General features: G+C 38.7%; 1 protein-coding gene across 8 annotated transcripts in view; it reads left to right on the top strand.

Annotated features, from left to right (window-relative positions):
* Positions 1–14,204, top strand: part of LOC128700996 (uncharacterized) — a 39,682-nt gene extending 25,478 nt beyond the window's left edge. For all 8 annotated transcript variants that reach the window (XM_070080445.1, XM_070080442.1, XM_070080444.1 and 5 more), the window contains 4 exons: positions 847–1,015; positions 7,413–8,479; positions 10,277–10,500; positions 11,921–14,204. In XM_070080445.1, the coding sequence (XP_069936546.1) occupies positions 847–1,015; positions 7,413–8,479; positions 10,277–10,500; positions 11,921–13,604 (3,144 nt within the window). In that variant the 3' untranslated portion in view covers positions 13,605–14,204. The remainder of the gene's footprint in view (positions 1–846; positions 1,016–7,412; positions 8,480–10,276; positions 10,501–11,920) is intronic.
* Positions 14,205–24,236: the final 10,032 nt, after the last annotated feature.

Here is a 24,236-nt window from a genome sequence, read left to right as displayed (position 1 = left end):
TTTATAACATTTCTGGTATATTTTTAAATGCTTATGCAGTAGTGTACTCTATAATGTAATAAACAGAATAGAGGAAATCAGCTCTAATATAGATTATTTAGGTATGAATACTGGTCAGATAGCCCGTCATAAGTCCAAGGCATTGATAAACGAGTATGTCAGCAAGTGAGGAGGAGAGGCTGTAATTACTGTAACTAACTAAATACCAATATTGATAGTAAACAAATAAATTCAAGTTAGGGATTTGTTGCCTTCATGCTGGGTAATTATCTTAAGTTTCTTCTCCAAAGTAATTTCTTTTGTACCATAGTAAAATTGAAATAACTTAAGTCGAACCATTGTAAGTCGAGGAACACCTACATATGTTCTCTAAAAAAGAAACAGAGAAGACATAAAAGGAGCCCCTTTTATGTGTTCTCTAAAAGTATTATCTGGCATTATATTCAAGTCTTTTACTTTTTGTTTTATGAGATGCTCCTCCTTAGCTCTGTATCCAGTGCTGTTTTGAGTTCTTCATTCTTTTTATATTGAGCATTTGGCATTTAGCCACCATTGCTTAAGCTTGACCGAAATGCTCTGCATATCAAACCACAGTACGGGCGGGGACTGAATTCACTCACCATGGGTTCAGTCCCCACCCATACCCTGGTTTGTTTGCAATCATGTCATTACGATTTTTTGAGTCATGCATATCTATGAACTTTCTGCATGCACAACTAAATATCACCCATCACTGTAAGAATATTGTATCACACTAAAATAAAATATTATTATTGAGCATAATTTTTCATTCACCATTCCTTAAGGGTTTAGTGCTTCCCATGACATTTTTTTTTGTCTCCGCAGCGTAAACGAACCGACGTCAGAGAAGGTGGAGCAAAGAAGAGGAAACATGTGTCCTGCAATGATCTTGGATATAACATCACCAGTGAAATACCATTTTCACACATTCTCTTCAACCGAAAGTTCTACGAACAATTTCCCGCCACTTTCTACTTAGACAACATTCGTAATAGTAAGTTGTGATACTTTGCGTTCTGATGATAAGTAAAACACAAGTACAACAGTTAATTATCTTTATTCCAAAACATTTTGCTTATACAGTAGGCTTCTTTAGTCGAAGAAGCCTACTCATTATTCTGGCACGTTTCATCAGTACAGTAGGCATCCATCAGAGAAGCTTACTCTTTATTCCAAAACATTTTGCTTATACAGTAGGCTTCTTTAGTCGCAGAAGCCTACTCATTATTCCGGCACATTTCATCAGTACAGTAGGCATCTGTCAGAGAAGCTTACTCTTTATTCCAAAACATTTTGCCCATATAATAGGCTTCCTCAGTCAAAAAAGGCCTACTTTTTGTTTTAAAACTTTTGCCTCTACAGTAGGCTTCTGTCAAAGAAGCCTACTCTTTATTCTAAAACTTCTTGCCTATACAGTAGGCTTCCTCAGACAAGAAGCCTAGTCTTTATTTTTAAATGTTTTGCCTATTCCAAAGGTTCCCAACCTTTTCTATGCCCCACACCCCTAAGAAATACAGTGGAACCTCAAAAATCGAACTGCTCCCAACACGACCAATTATGTAAGTGTATTTTTGTAAGTGCTTTTATAAGTGTATTTTTAAGGGTCTGAAATGGACTAATCTAATTTACATACACAAATAACCCGCACATAAAAGAGAGAAGCTTACGACGACGTTTCGGTCCGACTTGGACCATTGACAAAGTGTGACTTTGTCAATGGTCCAAGTCGGACCGAAACGTCGTCGTAAGCTTCTCTCTTTTATGTGCGGGTTATTTGTGTATCGTTCCAGTCACGGTATTGTGCCTTTTTGTTATTTATCTAATTTACATTATTCCTGATGGGAATAAATTCATTCGGTAAAGGCTCTCAAACAGACTTCTGGACCGAAGAAAGTTTGATTTTTGAGGTTCCACTGTATTTAACCCTTTGACTGTCGCGGCCGTATATATACATTTACGAGGTACCGTGTTCACGTATATATACTCATAAATTCTAGCGGCTTCAAATCAGGCAGGAAAAAGCTGGTAGGCCCACATGTGAGAGAATGGGTCTGTGTGGTCAGTGTGCACCATATAAAAAAAATCCTGGAGCACGCAGTGCATAATGAGAAAAAAAAAACTCCGACCGTTTTTTTTAATTAAAATGCCGACTTTGTGGTCTATTTTCGTATAGTATTTGTGGTTGTATTCTCGTTTTCTTGGTCTCATTTGATAGAATGGAAACTATATTATAGAAATAGAGGTGATTTTGATTAATTTTACTATAAAAAGAACCTGAAAATGGAGCACAAAGTAGGGGAAATGTTTGATTTTTGCCAATGTTCAAAAGTAAACAAATGATGTCATTGTCCAATAAATGTCCAAATAGCCATTCTAATATGCAGTCATGAATGGGTTGACATTATTTGTACAATTATTACAATATTGCAGTAGTCTGCATAACAGTAAGTCTTCTATGTTTTGTTTGAATAAAAATTCAAAATAGAAAGCAAGAGTAATATCAGAGGGGCCTGGAGACATGACTGATGAACAAAAAAAATGTTATTTTAGAGCCAGGAATGTCTGCATTGTTCATTCTGGTCCTTATTTTGAAATTGTCTTATTTTTTAATTTTCGTGAAATTGGCCAAATTGCAAATTTCTGACCATGTTATTGGGTAGTTGAAATTGATAAATGGGCAGTTTCTTGTACTCAATCGATGGAAAAAAATGGAGTTCTGAAGAAAAAATAGCTATGAGTTTGGTTGACTGGAATAATGGAATTAGCCGAAAATAGGGCTCAAAGTGGGCGAAATCGCCGATTTGTAAACATCGCCGAGGTCGCTAACTTCGCGAGAGCGTAATTCCGTCAGTTTTCCATCAAATTTAATTTTTTTGGTGTCTTTACAATCGGGAAAAGATTCTCTATCATTTCATAAGAAAAAATAATTTTTTTGTTTTGAAATTTTGCGACACCAGGAGACACCTCAGGATTGGGGGTTGCGACAGTCAAAGGGTTAATTATTGTTGCACCCCTACAAATAGAACTGTGTCGTTCATCAGGACTCTTTGTCGCAACCCCTGAAATGCTGTCTCGTACCCTCAGGTTGGGAACCCTAAGCTATACAGTAGGCTTCTTCTGTCAAAAAAGTCTGCACTTTATACTGAAATGCTTTGCCTATATAGTAGGCAAAGAAACTTACTGTGTATGTGAAACATTTCAGAATAAAGACGTGTAACTGTTGCACATATTAGGTAGTAGGCTGATAGACAGCAACCGCCCAGGGAGGTACTACCGTTCTGCCAAGTGAGCGTAAAATGAAAGCCTGTAATTGTTTTACATGATGATAGGATTGCTGGTGTCTTTTTTTCTGTCTCATAAACATGCAAGATTTCAGGTTCGTCTTGCTACTTCTACTTACACTTAACCCTTTGAGGGTCGACAGGCCCTCTCAGAAACTCGTTCTCAGGGTCGGCCAAATTTAAAAAAAAAAAAATTATTTTTTCTTATGAAAAGATAGAGAATCTTTTCCCGATCATAATGACACCAAAATTATGAGATTTGATGGAAAACTTACGGAATTATGCTCTCGCGAAGTTAGCGGTCTCGGCGATGTTTACGCATCGGCGATTTTGCCCACTTTGAGCCCCATTTTCGGCCAATTCCACTGTACTAGTCGACAAAAAACATGAATATTTCGCTAGAACTATATTTTTTCTACTGAATGAGTGCAAGAAACCACCCATTTACCATTTTCAACTATCCAATACAGTGGTCAGAATTTAGGAACTTTGCCAATTTCACACAAATTTAAAAAAATGCCAATTTCCGTCTAGGGTCCAGAACAAACAAGAAATACATTCCTGGCAATAAAATGACATTTCCTCTGTTCATTAGTCACGTCTCAAGGCCCCTCTTACATTCTTTTGCTTTCCACTTTGAATTTTTATTCTCACGAAAAATAGAAGATTTACTGTTATGCAGATTACTGCATTAGTGTAAAAAATGGTATAAATCATATTGGCGCACTTGCAAAAGAATGTTAGACTCACCAGTTGACGTGTATTGGACGCTTGACATGATTTGTTTACTTTTGAACTTTGGTAAAAATCGAACATATCCGCTACTTTGAGCTCAATTTCAAGGTACTTTTCATTGTAAAACCAGTCAAAATCATCTCCATTTCTGTGATATGCCTTCCATTCTATAAAATGAGACCAAGAAAACTAGAATGCAACAATAAATACCATACGAAAATACAGTGCAAAGTTGCTGTTTTATGCCAAAAAAACGGTCAAAGTTTTTTTTTTCTCATTATGCACTGTGTGCTGCAGGATTTTTTTTATACCATGCACACTGACCACATAGACCCATTCTTTCATAAGGAGGCCTACCAGCCTTTTCCAGAGAGATTTGACGACGCTAGAATTTATGCGTACTAGTACGTCAAAAAACCCTGCGCGTAAGACGTACTAGTACGGCCGAAACCCTCAGAGGGTTAAGTCACACTACACATACATGTACAAGCATATATATACACCCCTCTGGGTTTTTCTTCTGTATTCTTGATAGCTCTTGTTCTTGTTTATTTCCTCTTATCTCCATGGGGAAGTGATACAGAATTGTTCCTCCATAAGCCATGCGTGTCCTAAGAGTCAACTAAAATGCCAGGAGCAAGGAGCTAGTAACCCCTTCTCCTGTATACATTACTGAAGGTAAAAAGAGAAACTTTTGTTTTTCTTTTTGGGTCATTCTGCCTCAGTGGGATACAGCCAGTTTATTGAAAGAAGAAGAACTGTTGTACATGTGTCTCATATCTCAGGATTGTACACCATTATCATGTTCATCACTTTGTGTTCTGACTGGCAAATGTTGCCAACAAGTTTGGTGAAGAATTGCAGTTTGTAGAACAAGTCTTTTCTGGTAATAATTTGTTCATTGTCAAGATTTACTAAGCCAAGACTTCGGAAAACATTCACGTTTTTGCACGAGTTTTGTGCAGCATTGTTAAATCATAACGTGAAAATGTTCATCACTGAGTGAAACATTGCCTCATTATTTGCTCTTACAACACTGAGTGAAATATAGACATAACTACATGTGCTTTGGTTGATGCATGATCCGAGAGAAATATCCCAGGATCCCATTAGCCCAGCCCTCTCTATCACATTACAGCCTCTCCACACTTAGCAATGTACTCGTTTACTGACAACTTGGACTTACAACAGGCTCTCTGACCAGTATACATACCTAAATTATGTATATTAGAGCTGATTTCCTCTATTCTGTATATTACAATATGCAGTACACCACTAAAGAAACATTTAAAAATATACTAAAAATGTAATAAATCATGCAAATGTGACATTAAAACAATATCAAAGATGATTGACACAAATCCACTATCATTATAGTATGTTCCTCACTTAGCGACGAATTCGTTTACCAACGTGGTCTTAGGAACGGAACTCCGTCGTTAAGTGAGGAGAGGCTGTATAACAAAATACAGTGGACCCCCAGTTAATGATATTTTTTCACTCCAGAAGTATGTTCAGGTGCCAGTACTGACCGAATTTGTTCCCATAAGGAATATTGTGAAGTAGATTAGTCCATTTCAGACCCCCAAACATACACGTACAAACGCACTTACATAAATACACTTACATAATTGGTCGCATTCGGAGGTAATCGTTATGCGGGGGTCCACTGTATGTTCCTCACTTAGCGACGAATTCGTTTACCAACGTGGTCTTAGGAACGGAACTCCGTCGTTAAGTGAGGAGAGGCTGTATAACAAAATACGGTAGTACGGATTGTAGCTTAATTAGTTTCTAATGTAGCTAAATATCAGCATTGAAATTTTGAGGCTAGTCACAATAGGTATTTACAACTTCTCACATGGAAACCAGTATCCCAATTTATTTCTTCAACACACTGATCGTCTCCCACTAAGGCAGGGTGACCTCCCCAAAAAATTCATTTGAAGTTTTTCTTCTTTTAACGTTTAGTAATTTATACAGGAGAAGAGGTTATAACCCCTTGTTCCTGGGATTTAGTAATTTATACAGGAGGAGTTGCTAGCACCTAGTTCCCAGTATTTAGTAATTTATACAGGAGGAGTTGCTAGCACCTAGTTCCCGGTATTTAGTAATTTATACAGGAGTTGCTAGCACCTTGTTCCCGGTATTCAGGAATTTATAAAGGAGTTGCTAGCACCTTGTTCCCGGTATTTAGTAATTTACACAGGAGGAGTTGCTAGTACCTGGTTCCCAGTACAGTGGACCCCCGCTTAACGATCACCTCCTAATGTGACCAATTATGTAAGTGTATTTATATAAGTGCGTTTGTACATGTATGTTTGGGGGTCTGAAATGGACTAATCTACTTCACAATATTCCTTATGGGAACAAATTCGGTCAGTATTGGCACCTGAACATACTTCTGGAATGAAAAAATATCGTTAATCGGGGGTCCACTGTATTTAGTACGTAATTTATACAGGAGTTACTAGCACCTTGCTACCAGCATTTAGTAATTTATACAGGAGTTACTAGCACCTTGCTACCAGCATTTAGTAATTTATACAGGAGTTGCTAGCACCTTGCTACTGGTATTTAGTAATTTATACAGGAGGAGTTACTAGCACCTTGCTACTGGTATTTAGCAATTTATACAGATGTTGTCTTTGAGTTTATTTTATTGCTAGTTTTCAACATTATCTTGATATAAGGGACTTCCATATTAGCTTGTTATAATGCAGGTTTACTCTGCTCCATCATTTAAGGTTTAAAGACAGAAGAAACTTTCAATTATTGCATCAAAATCAGTTTGTTTAATAAAATTGTTCAATTTAACTATTCACAGCCTAAAATCATGATAGATTTTCACTTGAGCAAGGCCCACTATCTCTGATCGGAGGAGGCATTCTCCAGGTGTTGCTAATAATCCAGTAATTGCAAGTTTTTTATGTTTAGAAATAGCCAATTTTGCATCTGATAGAGGTAGCATGGATGATGCTGAGAAATAAGACACACATGCAACAGTTAGGTGTCTTTATTCCAAACTGTTTCGCCTACACAGTAAGCTTCTTCAGTCAGATACAGAGGCGGCCTCAAAAGCACCACCACCACCAGCCACCTCTGCCTTGCGCCACTGAATGACCATTACAGTCCTATTACTTTTGATAAATACAATTTTTTATTTCAACAAACTGGCCATATCCCACTGAGGCAGGGTGACCTAAAAAAAAAAAAGCAAAAATTTTTCTTTTTACATTTAGTAATTTACATGAGAGAAAGGGTTATCAGCCTCTTGCTCCCGGCATTTTACTTGACTCTTATGACACGTATAAATATAATTGTGAGAATTTATTATTACAGTATTACTACTAATATACATTCCTTGATTTGCAGATGATGCTGGAATTACCAAGGTGATAGAAGATATTCTATCCATAGACGTGGGTCATAGGCACAACATCACTCTTAAAATTGCCCTTCAAGTGGCCGGCTTTAAACGTGTAGTTGAGCGTATTATTGCTAACTTTAGAAGATTGTGCATTAGACACCTGCTGCAGACGTATTGCAACACCAGTGAAGGTCCGACATCTGCCGAAAGGTGCCACTTTAGTGTTGATGATTTAGCTGCACTGTTGAGGTGTGTGCACCCCTGCCCTCCTGATGATCACACTGAAGAAACACTGTTGAGGAGTGCACAGCCCCACCATACTGTTGATGACACTCAAGCAACACTGTTGAGGAGTGCACAACCTCACCATACTGTTGATGACACTCAAGAAACACTGTTTAGCACTGCACAACCTCACCATACTGTTGATGACACTCAAGCAACACTGTTGAGGAGTGCACAGCCTCACCATACTGTTGATGACACTCAAGCAACACTGTTGAGGAGTGCACAGCCTCACCATACTGTTGATGACACTCAAGAAATACTGTTTAGCACTGCACAACCTCACCATACTGTTGATTACACTCAAGCAACACTGTTGAGGAGTGCACAGCCTCACCATACTGTTGATGACACTCAAGCAACACTGTTGAGGAGTGCACAGCCTCACCATACTGTTGATGACACTCAAGCAACACTGTTGAGGAGTGCACAGCCTCACCATACTGTTGATGACACTCAAGAAACACTGTTTAGCAGTGCACAGCCTCACCATACTGTTGATGACACTCAAGAAACACTGTTTAGCAGTGCACAACCTCACCATACTGTTGATGACACTCAAGCAACACTGTTGAGCACTGCACAGCCTCACCATACTGTTGATGACACTCAAGAAACACTGTTTAGCAGTGCACAACCTCGCCATACTGTTGATGACACTCAAACACTGTTGAGCACTGCACAGCCTCACCATACTGTTGATGACACTCAAATACTGTTGAGCACTGCACAGCCTCACCATACTGTTGATGACACTCAAGAAACACTGTTACAGCAAGAATTGCAGGTATTATTTACCTTCTTCTGGAAAGTCTTGCGATAATGATAATCTTTATTTCTCTAAAATTACATAATACAGCGGACCCTCAGTTTACGATATTTTTTCATTCCAGAAGTATGTTCAGGTGCCAGTACTAACCGAATTTGTTCCCATAAGGAATATTGTGAAGTAGATTAGTCCATTTGAGACCCCCAAACATACACGTACAAACGCACTTACATAAATACACTTACATAATTGGTCGCATTGGGAGGTGATCATTAAGCGGGGGTCCACTGTATAATTAATACAGGAATTCCTGGAGGATATTCTGGGGGTTGACACCCCTGCGACCCGGTCCATGACCAGCCTTATTATGTCTTAAGATAGGCTTAAGTTTGCCCAGAATGCTCTATATACATTTTTTCTATACTTTATAGAAAGCCACTGGTTATGCAGAACATTTTAAATTAACTTATAACTACAAACATTTTTGAGATTATTTTTTTTCAGTGCACTGGTCATATCTTGATGAGGCAAAGTGGCCTAGAGAGGAAAAAAATTCCTTTTTAAATTTAGTAATTTACGCAGGAGAAGGGGTTACTAGCCCCTTGCTCCCGGCATTTTAGTCGCCTCTTACGACGCACATGGCTTATGGAGGAAAAATTCTGTTCCACTTCCCCATGGAAAAGATTAAATTAATTTGCCTGAATTTTAAAATTTACAATCTCTGGCTCCCTTACCTTCATGTGTTAGTCTTGACTAGTTGATGGACCATGGCAGAGCAGAACATCGTCAAAAGTTTTTATCTCTTATGTGTGGGTTATCTGTGTATTAAGTTGTTCTTCAAGTGCTCTTGATCCAAGGATAAGGATCCACACACCCCATTTCTATAATGAAAGTTGATTACCTCGCACATCCCAGATGTTGTATAACCCTGTGGGTTTTGCTCTTCTTAATGATTATAATGGGAATGGGTCTGTATTTTTGGATAGGACCTGGACCTGGAGGGGGTTTTGGGGTTCAACGCCCCTGTGGCTCAGTTTGAGACCAGGCTGTTACTGCTGGCTGCACGCAAACTGATGTATGAACCACAGCCCAGCTGGTCAGGTACTAACTTTAGTTGCCCGTCCAGTTGTTGAGTTTGTTTTGCCAGATATATCTTTACCTTTGGTATACCTTTGATGAGTTCCGAGAGTTTTGCTCCCAGAGCCCGGCCCTGAGCCAGGCTTGTCTGGCGCTTGCCTGGTTAACCAGGCTATTGCTGTTAGTGGCCTAGCTGATCTGGCACCTGGTGAAGGTAAATGTCCAGTTTATTCTTGAAGGCTTCTACACTTGTTCCAACAGTGTTTGTCCCAGGCAGTGCTTCTTCCAGCCAGTGTTTGTACAAGGCAGTGTTTGTACCAACCAGTGTTTGTACCAGGCAGTGTTTCTTCCAGGCAGTGTTTGTGAGAGGCAATGTATGTACCAGGCAGTGTTTGTGAGAGGCAATGTATGTACCAGGCAGTGCTTGTTCCAGTGTTTGTACCAGGCAGTGTTTGTACAAGCCATTATTCAGGTACTGGGATTTTGGCTCCATTAAATTCAATTGTTTTTTATTCATTTGAATTTCAATATTTCCAACTTTGGTCATCCTACCTTGATGGAAAAACTTGTGATGTATACTCGGAGGGTGTTCCAGGGGTCAGTGCCCCTGCGGCCCGGTCCACGACCAGGCCTCGCCATGGATCACTGCCTGATCAACTAGGCAGTAAACAAAAAAAAAAAAATACCATATTTACATTCTGGTCCTTAACTTATGCTTTTTATATGTGTGTTTTACAGGGGCTCAAAAACCAGGCTCCTACAAACCCACCACCACTGGGATGGCAGCAGGTGTTTTCAGTCCTCCTTGCAATGTTGCGTCGCGTTGTGCCCAGGGAAGTGTGGGGATCATTTCATAACTTCAGGATGATGAAGAGGGCTGTGAAGAGATTTATATCTCTTGGTCGCTATGATAGCTTCCATGTTGGACACATAATGACCAACATCAATTTAAAGGATTGCAAGTGAGTTTCTTAATTATAATAATAATCTTCATTTCTGCAAGTACAGTGGACCCCCGCATAACGATTACCTCCGAATGCGACCAATTATGTAAGTGTATTTATGTAAGTGCGTTTGTACGTGTATGTTTGGGGGTCTGAAATGGACTAATCTACTTCACAATATTTCTTATGGGAACAAATTCGGTCAGTACTGGCACCTGAACATACTTCTGGAGTGAAAAAATATCGTTAACCGGGGGTCCACTGTATATGCACAATGTATGCAGACCATAGTTGACATCAATGACATACTACTATATAGAAAGTCCCTTGTTATGTACAGCATTTTGGGCAAATTAGGTCAGTTTTGTCTCCATGATGCAACCTACACCAGTTGACTAACACTCAGGTACCTATTTAACTGATAGGTGAACATGGACAGCAGGTGTCTTAAGGAAATACATCCTAATGTTTCCACCCATCCCAGGGATTGAACCACAGACTTCAGTGTGTGATCTGAGTGTGCTAGCAATCTAGCAATCGATATAAGTATTAGACAGTTTGAGCCTGCTCTAGAAATCCCACTTAACTGAAGAGTGGATGACAAGTGAGTCTGCCTAGTAAGGTCATTGAAGCTAAAACCTTGGCCAGCTTCAAATTTAGGTTAGATATTAGCAGGGGGTAAAGGAGGTTTTGTGTGCGAGGGGCTTGGACTTCCAGCAGGCGTGTGTGAGCGTGTTTGATAGGAGTGAATGGAGACAAATGGTTTTTAATACTTGACGTGCTGTTGGAGTGTGAGCAAAGTAACATTTATGAAGGGGTTCAGGGAAACCGGCAGGCCGGACTTGAGTCCTGGAGATGGGAAGTACAGTGTCTGCACTCTGAAGGAGAGGTGTTAATGTTGCAGTTTAAAAACTGTAGTGTAAAGCACCCTTCTGGCGGGACAGTGATGGAGTGAATGATGGTGAAAGTTTTTCTTTTTCTGGCCACCTTGCCTTGGTGGGAATCGGCAAGTGTGATAATAAAAAATAATAAAAAAATTAGCAGTTTGGAGGGATATGTTGTGTATCTTTATATGTATATGCTTCTAAACTGTTGTGTTCTGAGCACCTCTGCAAAAACAGTGATTATGTGTGAGTGAGGTGAAAGTGTTGAATGATGATGAAAGTATTTTCTTTTTGGGGATTTTCTTTCTTTTTTGGGTCACCCTGCCTCAGTGGGAGACGGCCGACTTGTTTAAAAAAATATATATAGATATATATTGAGTAAGAGGGGCTGGATTTGAGTGGGACTTGCACATGAGTTAATAGGGTTATCAAAGTTGAATAAGGATTGGGCAAGTATTTATGTTTAGTGAGTTTGGTCCACAGGGTATTCTGCAGTAATAGTCTTATATATTTTTCACCATATTTTAAAGAGAACAATTGTTTATCATTTCCAGGTGGGCTTCATCCCTAAGTAACTTCAGGCTGAAGACGAACGTCATTGCCAAATTGTTCGTGTGGGTCATGTGCCGACTCGTTATGGTAACATTGAATAGTTTTTTCTACTTGACGGAACATGCCGCCTACCACAACCAGCTTCTGTATTACCGCAAGAGAGTGTGGCAACAGCAACACGACCGGGGATTGAATGCACTAATGAACAACGACTCTTTGGTGAGGTTTTCCCAAGAAATATCCCAGGTGGTATCCCCTGACGAGCCCCGGCAAAATAAATTTCCTCGCATTAGATTTATACCTAAAAAACAAGATGTAAGGCCCATTATGCCACTAGGAAGAGGTGGAATGTCACTATCGCTTTTGTTAAAGGCTCGTGTTCTGTTAGGCCATCTCAGCAAGGCGCACATGAAAGGAAGTATGAAAACAAAATCATCTTCAGACTTACACAATGCTTGGTGCATGTATACCAAAAAAATACTTGTCAAGGAAAACAGCAACAACCGTTTGTATTTTGTGCGGACGGACATCAGAGATGCTTATGGATCAATTCTACATAATAAATTAGTAGATTTACTGCAGCAGTGTATTGAAAATTTAGCCCCTACACTGGCATTTGGCCAGTATGTATCAATGAGGATGGGTGGCAAGACAGGTAAAAAGATTACCTACATACTTCTTGACGGGAATAAACAGCCCACCACTTCACTCATACGTGGCGCAGAGAGACTAGTAGAAGTGTACACACCAGTGATTGTTCAGCCACAGAAAGTTGTTGAAGAAATTAAACAACTTTTATGTAAGCTAATTATATCTAATGGCTCTAAGCTATTTAGAATTGTTCGCGGTTTGCCCCAGGGAGGTTCCCTGTCTGCCGCACTCTGTGAGTTCTATTATGCAGCAATGTGTGCAGCTTACTTTTGTCGATTTAATCATGGCAGCAATGTCCTTTTTCGAGCTGTTGATGATTTTCTTTTCATTTCTGAAGCTCGCAGAGATGCAGAGCAATTCATGGAACATGTGAAGAGTGGCATCCCTGAGTTTAATTGTTCAATGAACAAAGAGAAAACTCTTCATAATCTTGACACACAGATTGAGCACCGCGTTAGTTTTTGTGGTATAATCGTATGTTTGAAATCACTCCAACTTCTGGTGAATACCTCCAGCCTAGCCATTGGCTATCCTAAATATACGATGCGCCTAAACACTTACGAAAGCCCTGGAAAATTTGTGAAGGAAAGGCTTAGGCAGGTAACACTGACACGCCTTCAGCCACTCATGCTAGATCCATCATACACAAAAACCAATGGAGTCATTACCAATGTATGGCGCAGTGGTTTTATGGCTGGAGCTAGGCTGTTGGCTATGTTGAGCAATGTTTTGGCACCACGAGGGAAAATCAATGCAAAATTTATTTCACTTAGTGTTATTGAAGTAGGACATAAAGTTTATAGGAGAATTCAATCAGTGTTTCAACGAGAGGATGTCAACTTAACAGTTCCGAAGGTGGTGATTTTGATCACATATGTCACAGGGGTTTGTACCATGATGAACTGGCCTGGGTTGCCAAAATGGCTACCAATATACAACAATCTGCGAAGATTTTTGAAGAGAATGCTGGTCAATGTGCCTGGTGATATGCAGAGGCTACTCCCAACACTCCTTCATGATAACCCAACTCGGTAACCCATGTTTTGTTGCAGACATTTTCATTATACCACCAGGTAACTATCTCCTCACCTGTCGTTAGTAGACAGGCGAGGAGATAGTTACCCTCTGTCACTCTTAAACATTCTCTGGTATCACTATGAAGCTATGTACCATGGTATCTCTCTACTAGTCACTATCAAGTTCACTCTACTACTCGCTATCATGGTATCTACCTGTTAAGATCAAGGTATCTCTACCAGTCAAGATCAAGCACCCTGCCACTGTCAGGCTTAATCCCTCAGCCTGACAATCAAACTATAAATCCGCTGTTAGAATGATCAATCAGGTGATGCATAAATCACTCTCCCCCTCTGTTAGAATGAGTCAGCTACTACACAACTCGTTCTCCCTCTATTCTAAAGCCTCCATTTACCCAGCATATCAACCATCCTCACTCACCATTATACATACTGTATATTCTGCATATAAAGTACACTTAATACAAATATAAAATTAGCATTAAAAGGTCATAGTGGCCTTTGATGGGATACCTCTGTGATATGCAATAAAAGGTCTTGAAAAACCCATATAAATCAAAGGTTTGAAACCCATACCAATAAAAGATTTCAAAAGCCATTCAAATAAAAGGTCTTCCACTCTATATCTTTTGTTTACATGCCTATCCAGATTCTGAAATATTTCTTACTAGGCCCCACAAAGAGTTCTCACTAGGCCTACTAGGCCTCCATATTAGCACTGATCTTTGAATAGGATTTTTTTTATTTATTGTGATAGTTGCCATCTAATTACCATTTCTTCAGTTAAATTTGTGTTTAACCCTTAACCCTTTCAGGGTCCAAGGCCCAAATCTGGAGTCACGCACCAGTGTCCAAGAATTTTCATTTATGAAATCGTGATGTGTCAAACTTTGACTCCCATTTTAGGCCAATATTTCACTAGTACTTCTATTCTATCGATTGAGCACCGCCACAACTGTTTCAACTACAAAATAAAGTGATCGTCCAATCACAAAGTTCAGGGTCCTACTGTAGGCATTCCTGGCCATAACATTTCCTCTGTTCATTAGTTATGTTTTGAGGCACTGATCACATTGAATGAAGATTTACTGTTATGATACTTTTTGTATAAATATCATCACCATTTTGTGAATGTATATTAGACCCACCAGCTGATGCGTGTGAGGTCGTTTGTTTATTTGAATATCGGCACATTTCTGCTACTTTGAGCTCAGTTTCAAGCCATTTTCAGTGCTAAAACCAATCAAAATCATCTCTATTTCTGTAATATATCTTCCATTCTATCAAATGAGACCAAGAAATCGCAAATACAACTATAAAAAACATACGAAAAAACACTGCAAAGTTGCTGTTTTAATCGAAAAATCATGATTTAAGTTTTTTCTCTCATTATACACAGTGTGCTGCAGGATCTATGTGGTGCACACATACCACATAGATGTTTTCTCATATCTAGGCCCAAATGTACCACTCACAGTTTATCAGAGTGAGCTGAGCTCATGACGTAGATCTACGTTTGGAAAAAAGCCGTAGATAGACTTTCTTTTTTTTTTTTACATTTGAAAATGTGTAAAAACACTTTGATCTACGTTTTTTTTCGTTATATTTGAAAATATGTAAAAAAACTTTTGGAGCACCACGCATGTGAACGTAGATCTGTTTGGACAGTTTAACCCGTAAACGGTCCAAGCAGATCTACGTTCATACGCATAGTACTCCAAAAAGAGATCTACGTTTTTTTCACATATTTTCAAACATAACAAAAAAACAAAACGTAGATCAAAGTTTTTTTTACACATTTTCAAATGTGAAAAAAAAACAAAAGAAGATCTACTTTTTTTTCATACTTTCAAATGTTGAAAAAACGTATATATACGTTTGGACCGTTTACGGGTTAAGGGTTAATATGGCAGTTAATGTGATCTGATTTTAAGAATAAAGTATCTTTAAGTATCTGTAAGGTATCTTTATGTAACTATTAAGTATCTGTAAGGTATCTTTATGTAACTATTAGTATCTGTAAGGTATCTTTATGTAACTATTCAGTATCTGTAAGGTATCTTTATGTAACTATTCAGTATCTGTAAGGTATCTTTATGTAACTATTAAGTATCTGTAAGGTATCTTTAAGTAACTATTAGTATCTGTAAGGTATCTTTATGTAACTATTAAGTATCTGTAAGATATCTTTATGTAACTATTAAGTATCTGTAAGGTATCTTTATGTAACTATTAAGTATCTGTAAGGTATCTTTATGTAACTATTAAGTATCTGTAAGGTATCTTTATGTAACTATTAAGTATCTGTAAGGTATCTTTATGTAACTATTAAGTATCTGTAAGGTATCTTTATGTAACTATTAGTATCTGTAAGGTATCTTTATGTAACTATTAGTATCTGTAAGGTATCTTTATGTAACTATTAAGTATCTGTAAGGTATCTTTATGTAACTATTAAGTATCTGTAAGGTATCTTTAGGTAACTATTAAGTATCTGTAAGGTATCTTTATGTAACTATTAAGTATCTGTAAGGTATCTTTATGTAACTATTCAGTATCTGTAAGGTATCTTTATGTAACTATTCAGTATCTGTAAGGTATCTTTATGTAACTATTAGTATCTGTAAGGTATCTTTATGTAACTATTAGTATCTGTAAGGTATCTTTATGTAACTATTAAGTATCTGTAAGGTATCTTTAAGTAACTATTAGTATCTGTAAGGTATCTTTATGTAACTATTAGTATCTGTAAGGTATCTTTATGTAACTATTAAGTATCTGTAAGGTATCTTTATGTAACTATTAGTATCTGTAAGGTATCTTTATGTAACTATTAGTATCTGTAAGGTATCTTTATGTAACTTTTAGTATCTGTAAGGTATCTTTATGTAACTATTAGTATCTGTAAGGTATCTTTATGTAACTATTAGTATCTGTAAGGTATCTTTATGTAACTATTAGTATCTGTAAGGTATCTTTATGTAACTATTAGTATCTGTAAGGTATCTTTATGTAACTATTAGTATCTGTAAGGTATCTTTATGTAACTTTTAGTATCTGTAAGGTATCTTTATGTAACTATTAGTATCTGTAAGGTATCTTTATGTAACTTTTAGTATCTGTAAGGTATCTTTATGTAACTATTAGTATCTGTAAGGTATCTTTATGTAACTTTTAGTATCTGTAAGGTATCTTTATGTAACTATTAAGTATCTGTAAGGTATCTTTATGTAACTATTAGTATCTGTAAGGTATCTATGTAACTATTAGTATCTGTAAGGTATCTTTATGTAACTATTAGTATCTGTAAGGTATCTTTATGTAACTATTAGTATCTGTAAGGTATCTTTATGTAACTATTAGTATCTGTAAGGTATCTTTATGTAACTTTTAGTATCTGTAAGGTATCTTTATGTAACTATTAAGTATCTGTAAGGTATCTTTATGTAACTATTAGTATCTGTAAGGTATCTTTATGTAACTTTTAGTATCTGTAAGGTATCTTTATGTAACTATTAGTATCTGTAAGGTATCTTTATGTAACTTTTAGTATCTGTAAGGTATCTTTATGTAACTATTAGTATCTGTAAGGTATCTTTATGTAACTATTCAGTATCTGTAAGGTATCTTTATGTAACTATTAGTATCTGTAAGGTATCTTTATGTAACTATTCAGTATCTGTAAGGTATCTTTATGTAACTATTAGTATCTGTAAGGTATCTTTATGTAACTATTCAGTATCTGTAAGGTATCTTTATGTAACTATTCAGTATCTGTAAGGTATCTTTATGTAACTATTCAGTATCTGTAAGGTATCTTTATGTAACTATTAAGTATCTGTAAGGTATCTTTATGTAACTATTAAGTATCTGTAAGGTATCTTTATGTAACTATTAAGTATCTGTAAGGTATCTTTATGTAACTATTAAGTATCTGTAAGGTATCTTTATGTAACTATTAAGTATCTGTAAGGTATCTTTATGTAACTATTAAGTATCTGTAAGGTATCTTTATGTAACTATAATGCATGTTTATGTTCTGTGTATCTATAAAGTATCTATGATCTATAAAGTATCTTTAGGTATATTTAAAGTATCTTTAGTTATCTATAATGTGTCTCTTAAGTATCTATAAGTATATGTATCTAAAGAGTATCTTTATGTTCTGTAATGTATCTACAAAGTATCTTTATATATCTATAAGGCATCCATATGTTTCTATAATGTATCTTTATGTATCTATAAATTATCTTTATCTTCTATAATGTATCTTTTTATGTTTTGTGATGTATCTTTATGTATCTATAATGTGTATGTTGTATAAGGTATCTTTGAGTTCAATAATGTATCTATAAGTATCTTTTTGTATGTATATCTTTATGTTCTGTAAAGTATCTTTATGTATCTGTATCTTTGTTCTTTATAACTTTAATTATCTTTATGTATCTGTATCTATGTTCTTTATAACCAATGTCTAAGTTATTGGTTAATGTCTAAGACATTGGTTAATGTCTAAGACATTGGTTAATGTCTAAGACATTGGTTAATGTCTAGACATTGGTTAATGTCTAAGACATTGGTTAATGTCTAAGACATTGGTTAATGGCTAAGACATTGGTTAATGTCTAAGACATTGGTTAATGTCTAAGACATTGGTTAATGGCTAAGACATTGGTTAATGGCTAAGACATTGGTTAATGGCTAAGACATTGGTTAATGGCTAAGACATTGGTTAATGTCTAAGACATTGGTTAATGGCTAAGACATTGGTTAATGGCTAAGACATTGGTTAATGGCTAAGGGAAGACATTTGTTGTAGATGTGAGATGGTTAGGTCTGAGGTTTTAGAATAAAGACAACTTGCATTATGACCCTCTCTGATTATCCCAGAATTATCACGGCTAAAAAGGAATATAAAACAGAGAGGACCATAATAAAAGATATGAATATCTAGTATGGTAACTATGCGCTGCTCCCATAAGGGTCACACGGCGAGTTATGGTTAAATATCCAGCACGTGTTGATCCCTTTTTGGCACTGGGTAATAAATATTGTACGGTATTGATTTATTCATCTTGGGAGTATAACTGGTGTTCACCGTGAGGGTAAACTCCTTCACTTAGTAGGGGATAAGGTAGTAGGTTGGTAGATAGCAACTACCCAGGGAGGTACTACCGTCCTGTGGTAGTAGGTTGGTAGATAGCAACCACCCAGGAAGGTACTACCATCCTGTGGTAGTAGGTTGGTAAACAGCAACCACCCAGGGAGGTACTACCATCCTGTGGTAGTAGGTTGGTAAACAACAACCACCCAGGGAGGTACTACCATCCTGTGGTAGTAGGTTGGTAAACAACAACCACCCAGGGAGGTACTACCATCCTGTGGTAGTAGGTTGGTAAACAACAACCACCCAGGGAGGTACTACCATCCTGTGGTAGTAGGTTGGTAAACAACAACCACCCAGGGGAATAATACAACAGATATTAATGCCAAATAAACCGACCCACATAAATCAATATGACAACATTTGTATTAGCAAATATACAGGGCCTAAAGTCACCAACAAACAATAAAACACCTTTCATCACTGGACTGCTCACAGAGTCAAATGCAGTGTTTGTGGCTTTCCAAGAGACCCACGTAAAGGATCACTTTGACAACGAAATATAGATTTCAGGTTATAACTTAGATGTGACAGGAAAAACAGGCAAAAAGATGGGAGGTGGTTCATCTGTATGTCACAGAGTCACTCATTTGCTCGAAATTACTAAACACCTGGCCCTGATCCACCACGAGGCCTGGTCACAGACCGGGCTGTGGGGGGAACAACCCAGACTCCCTCCAGGTACACCACAAAAGATATATTGAGACACATGTGCAACATCTGGGTATCTTTATTGTAGACGTTTCGCCCATCCAGTGGCTTTATCAGTACAAATTCTAGGACATAACTTAAAGACAGGAGAACTATGTACAGAAGATGAGGTAATCAGTCCCTCAACCTAACAGTAGGTGCGAAGAGCACCGTAGTCTGCTACCTGTCCCATTTCCACCTGACGCTACTATATAAGCATCAGGTGCCTTGCTTCTGCTTCAGAATCTCCACAACTACGGTGGTCTTCGCACTACTGCTAGGTTGAGGGACTGATTACCTCATCTTCTGTACATAGTTCTCCTGTCTTCCAGTTATGTCCTGGAATTTGTATTGATAAAGCCACTGGATGGCGAAACGTCTACAATAAAGATACCCAGATGTTACACATGTGTCTCAATTTCATCTTGTTGGTATTGTATACCATTCGTGGCTCGGTGGTCTGGTGGCTAAAGCTCCCGCTTCACACACGGAGGGCCCGGGTTCGATTCCCGGCGGGTGGAAACATTTCGACACGTTTCCTTACACCTGTTGTCCTGTTCACCTAGCAGCAAATAGGTACCTGGGTGTTAGTCGACTGGTGTGGGTCGCATCCTGGGGGACAAGATTAAGGACCCCAATGGAAATAAGTTAGACAGTCCTGGGTTATCCTGGGCGGCTAACCCTCCGGGGTTAAAAATCCGAACGAAATCTTATCTTATCTTATCTTACAAGCCCCTTTCAAATGGACTCTTTCAAGGCAGACCTGGAGAATGTACACAACTTTCACGGCATGTACAAGTACAATAAAGCACCCAAAGTACTGGGAATGGTTGATTTCCCTTCATTTGTACTCCCTGAAATGCAGGCGAGAAAGATACATGATAATAAACACTTGGAAAATCCTAGAGGGATTAATACCAACCTTGCACACGAAAATCACTCCCTATGAAAGCAAAAGACTCTGCAGGACGCCACTAACACTATAAGAAACAACACAGTGTCAGGGGCCCAAGATTGTTCAACTGCCTCCCAGCATACATAAGGGGGATTACCAATAGATGCCTGACTGTCCTCGAAAAGGCACTGGACAGGCACCTAGAGTCAGTACCTGACTAGCCTGGTGTGGTTCGTTGGTTTACCTGTAGCCAGCAGCAATCACCTGGTTGAAAAGATTCTGATCCACCACAACTTCCACAAGGCCAAGTCACAGACTGGGTATACTGCATGGGGAAGTGTATTCTCAACAAACTGGCCATATCCCACCAAGGCACGGTGGCCCAAAAAGAAAAACTTCAGCTTTTCTTTTTAAATTAAGTAATTTGTACAATAGAAGGGGTTACTAGCTCCTTGCTCCCGATATTTTAGTTGCCTCTTACGACACACAGCTTACAGAGGAAGAATTCTGTTCCACTTCCCCAGCTTCCAGGGAGAAGGCTTACAGCTTTTCATCTCATCCCCTGCATGCATCAGCCTTACCAGAGATTTTAACAATGCAAGGAATTCGCAAGAGCAGGCGAAATATACACAAACACTGATCTCTGGCTGAAGTAGACTTGAATCTACGAACCTTGGAACAAGGTGTGTGTGTATATATATATTTTTTTTTATTAACACACTGGCCGATTCCCACCAAGGCAGGGTGGCCCACTAAGGCAGGGTGGACCACCAAGGCAGGGTGACCCAAAAAAGAAAAACTTAAATCATCATTCACTCCATCACTGTCTTGCCAGAAGGGTGCTTTACACTACAGTTTTTAAACTGCAACATTAACACCCCTCCTTCAGAGTGCAGGCACTGTACTTCCCATCTCCAGGACTCAAGTCCGGCCTGCCAGTTTCCCTGAATCCCTTCATAAATGTTACTTTGCTCACACTCCAACAGCACGTCAAGTATTAAAAACCATTTGTCTCCATTCACTCCTATCAAACACGCTCACGCATGCCTGCTGGAAGTCCAAGCCCCTCGCACCCAAAACCTCCTTTACCCCCTCCCTCCAACCTTTCCTAGGCCGACCCCTACCCCGCCTTCCTTCCACTACAGACTGATACACTCTTGAAGTCATTCTGTTTCACTCCATTCTCTCTACGTGTCCGAACCACCTCAACAACCCTTCCTCAGCCCTCTAGACAACAGTTTTGGTAATCCCGCACCTCCTCCTAACTTCCAAACTATGAATTCTCTGCATTATATTCACACCACACATTGCCCTCAGACATGACATCTCCACTGCCTCCAGCCTTCTCCTCGCTGCAACATTCATCACCCATGCTTCACACCCATATAAGAGCGTTGGTAAAACTATACTCTCATACATTCCCCTCTCTGCCTCCAAGGACAAAGTTCTTTGTCTTCACAGACTCCTAAGTGCACCACTCACTCTTTTCCCCTCATCAATTCTATGATTCACCTCATCTTTCATAGATCCATCCGCTGACACTTCCACTCCCAAATATCTGAATACATTCACCTCCTCCATACTCTCTCCCACCAATCTGATATCCAATCTTTCATCACCTAATCTTTTTGTTATCCTCATAACCTTACTCTTTCCTGTATTCACTTTTAATTTTCTTCTTTTGCATACCCTACCAAATTCATCCACCAACCTCTGCAACTTCTCTTCAGAATCTCCCAAGAGCACAGTGTCATCAGCAAAGAGCAACTGTGACAACTCCCACTTTATGTGTGATTCTTTATCTTTTAACTCCACGCCTCTTGCCAAGACCCTCGCATTTACTTCTCCTACAACCCCATCTATAAATATATTAAACAACCACGGTGACATCATACATCCTTGTCTAAGGCCTACTTTTACTGGGAAATAATCTCCCTCTTTCCTACATACTCTAACTTGAGCCTCACTATCCTTGTAAAAACTCTTCACTGCTTTCAGTAACCTACCTCCTACACCATACACCTGCAACATCTGCCACATTGCCCCCCTATCCACCCTGTCATATGCCTTTTCCAAATCCATAAATGCCACAAAGACCTCTTTAGCCTTATCTAAATACTGTTCACTTATGTGTTTCACTGTAAACACCTGGTCCACACACCCCCTACCTTTCCTAAAGCCTCCTTGTTCATCTGCTATCCTATTCTCTGTCTTACTCTTAATTCTTTCAATAATAACTCTACCATACACTTTACCAGGTATACTCAACAGACTTATCCCCCTATAATTTTTGCACTCTCTTTTATCCCCTTTGCCTTTATACAAAGGAACTATGCATGCTCTCTGCCAATCCCTAGGTACCTTACCCTCTTCCATACATTTATTAAATAATTGCACCAACCACTCCAAAACTATATCCCCACCTGCTTTTAACATTTCTATCTTTATCCCATCAATCCCAGCTGCCTTACCCCCTTTCATTTTACCTACTGCCTCAGGAACTTCCCCCACAATCACAACTGGCTCTTCCTCACTCCTACAAGATGTTATTCCTCCTTGCCCTATACACGAAATCACAGCTTCCCTATCTTCATCAACATTTAACAATTCCTCAAAATATTCCCTCCATCTTCCCAATACCTCTAACTCTCCATTTAATAACTCTCCTATTTTTAACTGACAAATCCATTTGTTCTCTAGGCTTCCTTAACTTGTTAATCTCACTCCAAAACTTTTTCTTATTTTCAACAAAATTTGTTGATAACTTCTCACCCACTCTCTCATTTGCTCTCTTTTTACATTGCTTCACCACTCTCTTAACCTCTCTCTTTTTCTCCATATATTCTTCCCTCCTTGCATCACTTCTACTTCTCATATGCTAACTTTTTCTCCCTTATTACTCTCTTTACATCATCATTCCACCAATCGCTCCTCTTCCCTCCCGCACCCACTTTCCTGTAACCACAAACTTCTGCTGAACACTCTAACACTACATTTTTAAACCTACCCCATACCTCTTCGACCCCATTGCCTATGCTCTCATTAGCCCATCTATCCTCCAATAGCTGTTTATATCTTACCCTAACTGCCTCCTCTTTTAGTTTATAAACCTTCACCTCTCTCTTCCCTGATGCTTCTATTCTCCTTGTATCCCATCTACCTTTTACTCTCAGTGTAGCTACAACTAGAAAGTGATCTGATATATCTGTGGCCCCTCTATAAACATGTACATCCTGAAGTCTACTCAACAGTCTTTTATCTACCAATACATAATTAAACAAACTACTGTCATTTCGCCCTATGTCATATCTTGTATACTTATTTATCCTCTTTTTCTTAAAATATGTATTACCTATAACTAAACCCTTTTCCCTCTTTCTCACTTTCTCCCCCCTTTTCCCTTCTTTTCCCCTCTCTCCTTCTACCTTCCCCTTCTCTCTCTTTCTCCCTCTCACTCTCTCCCCCTTTTTCTTTTTCTCTTTCTTTCTCTCTTTCACTAAAAAAAAAAATGGTTGGAACTCGCAGGAATCAGGGATCAGATGACAATGGTACTGGTAGGGAGGAATGGATGGAGGAGCAGTGGAGAAGGATAGAGCAAGAATGGGAGAGAAAATTAGGAGAGCTTTCTGAAAAAATGGAGAAAGAGCTCTCTGTGAAATGGGAAAAGAGGTTGGAGAAGGAGACGAAGAATTGGGAGGCACAAGTCGAAACTGCAGTAGCCAGGGTAAAGGTCCTAGAATTTGAGGTAAACAGGCTGAAGCAAGTCTCAGGGGTAGTGACCAGAGAAGACACACCATATGAAGCTGAGAGGCTGAACAGGAAGGAAGGAGATATGAATTATGCTAAGGTCATATCAGCCTGCAAAGAAGGGCCAGGGAGTG

Source organism: Cherax quadricarinatus, unplaced genomic scaffold (genome assembly GCF_038502225.1).
Source record: "Cherax quadricarinatus isolate ZL_2023a unplaced genomic scaffold, ASM3850222v1 Contig452, whole genome shotgun sequence".
Lineage (NCBI taxonomy): Eukaryota > Metazoa > Arthropoda > Malacostraca > Decapoda > Parastacidae > Cherax > Cherax quadricarinatus.
This window is presented reverse-complemented; position numbering and strand designations above follow the sequence as displayed.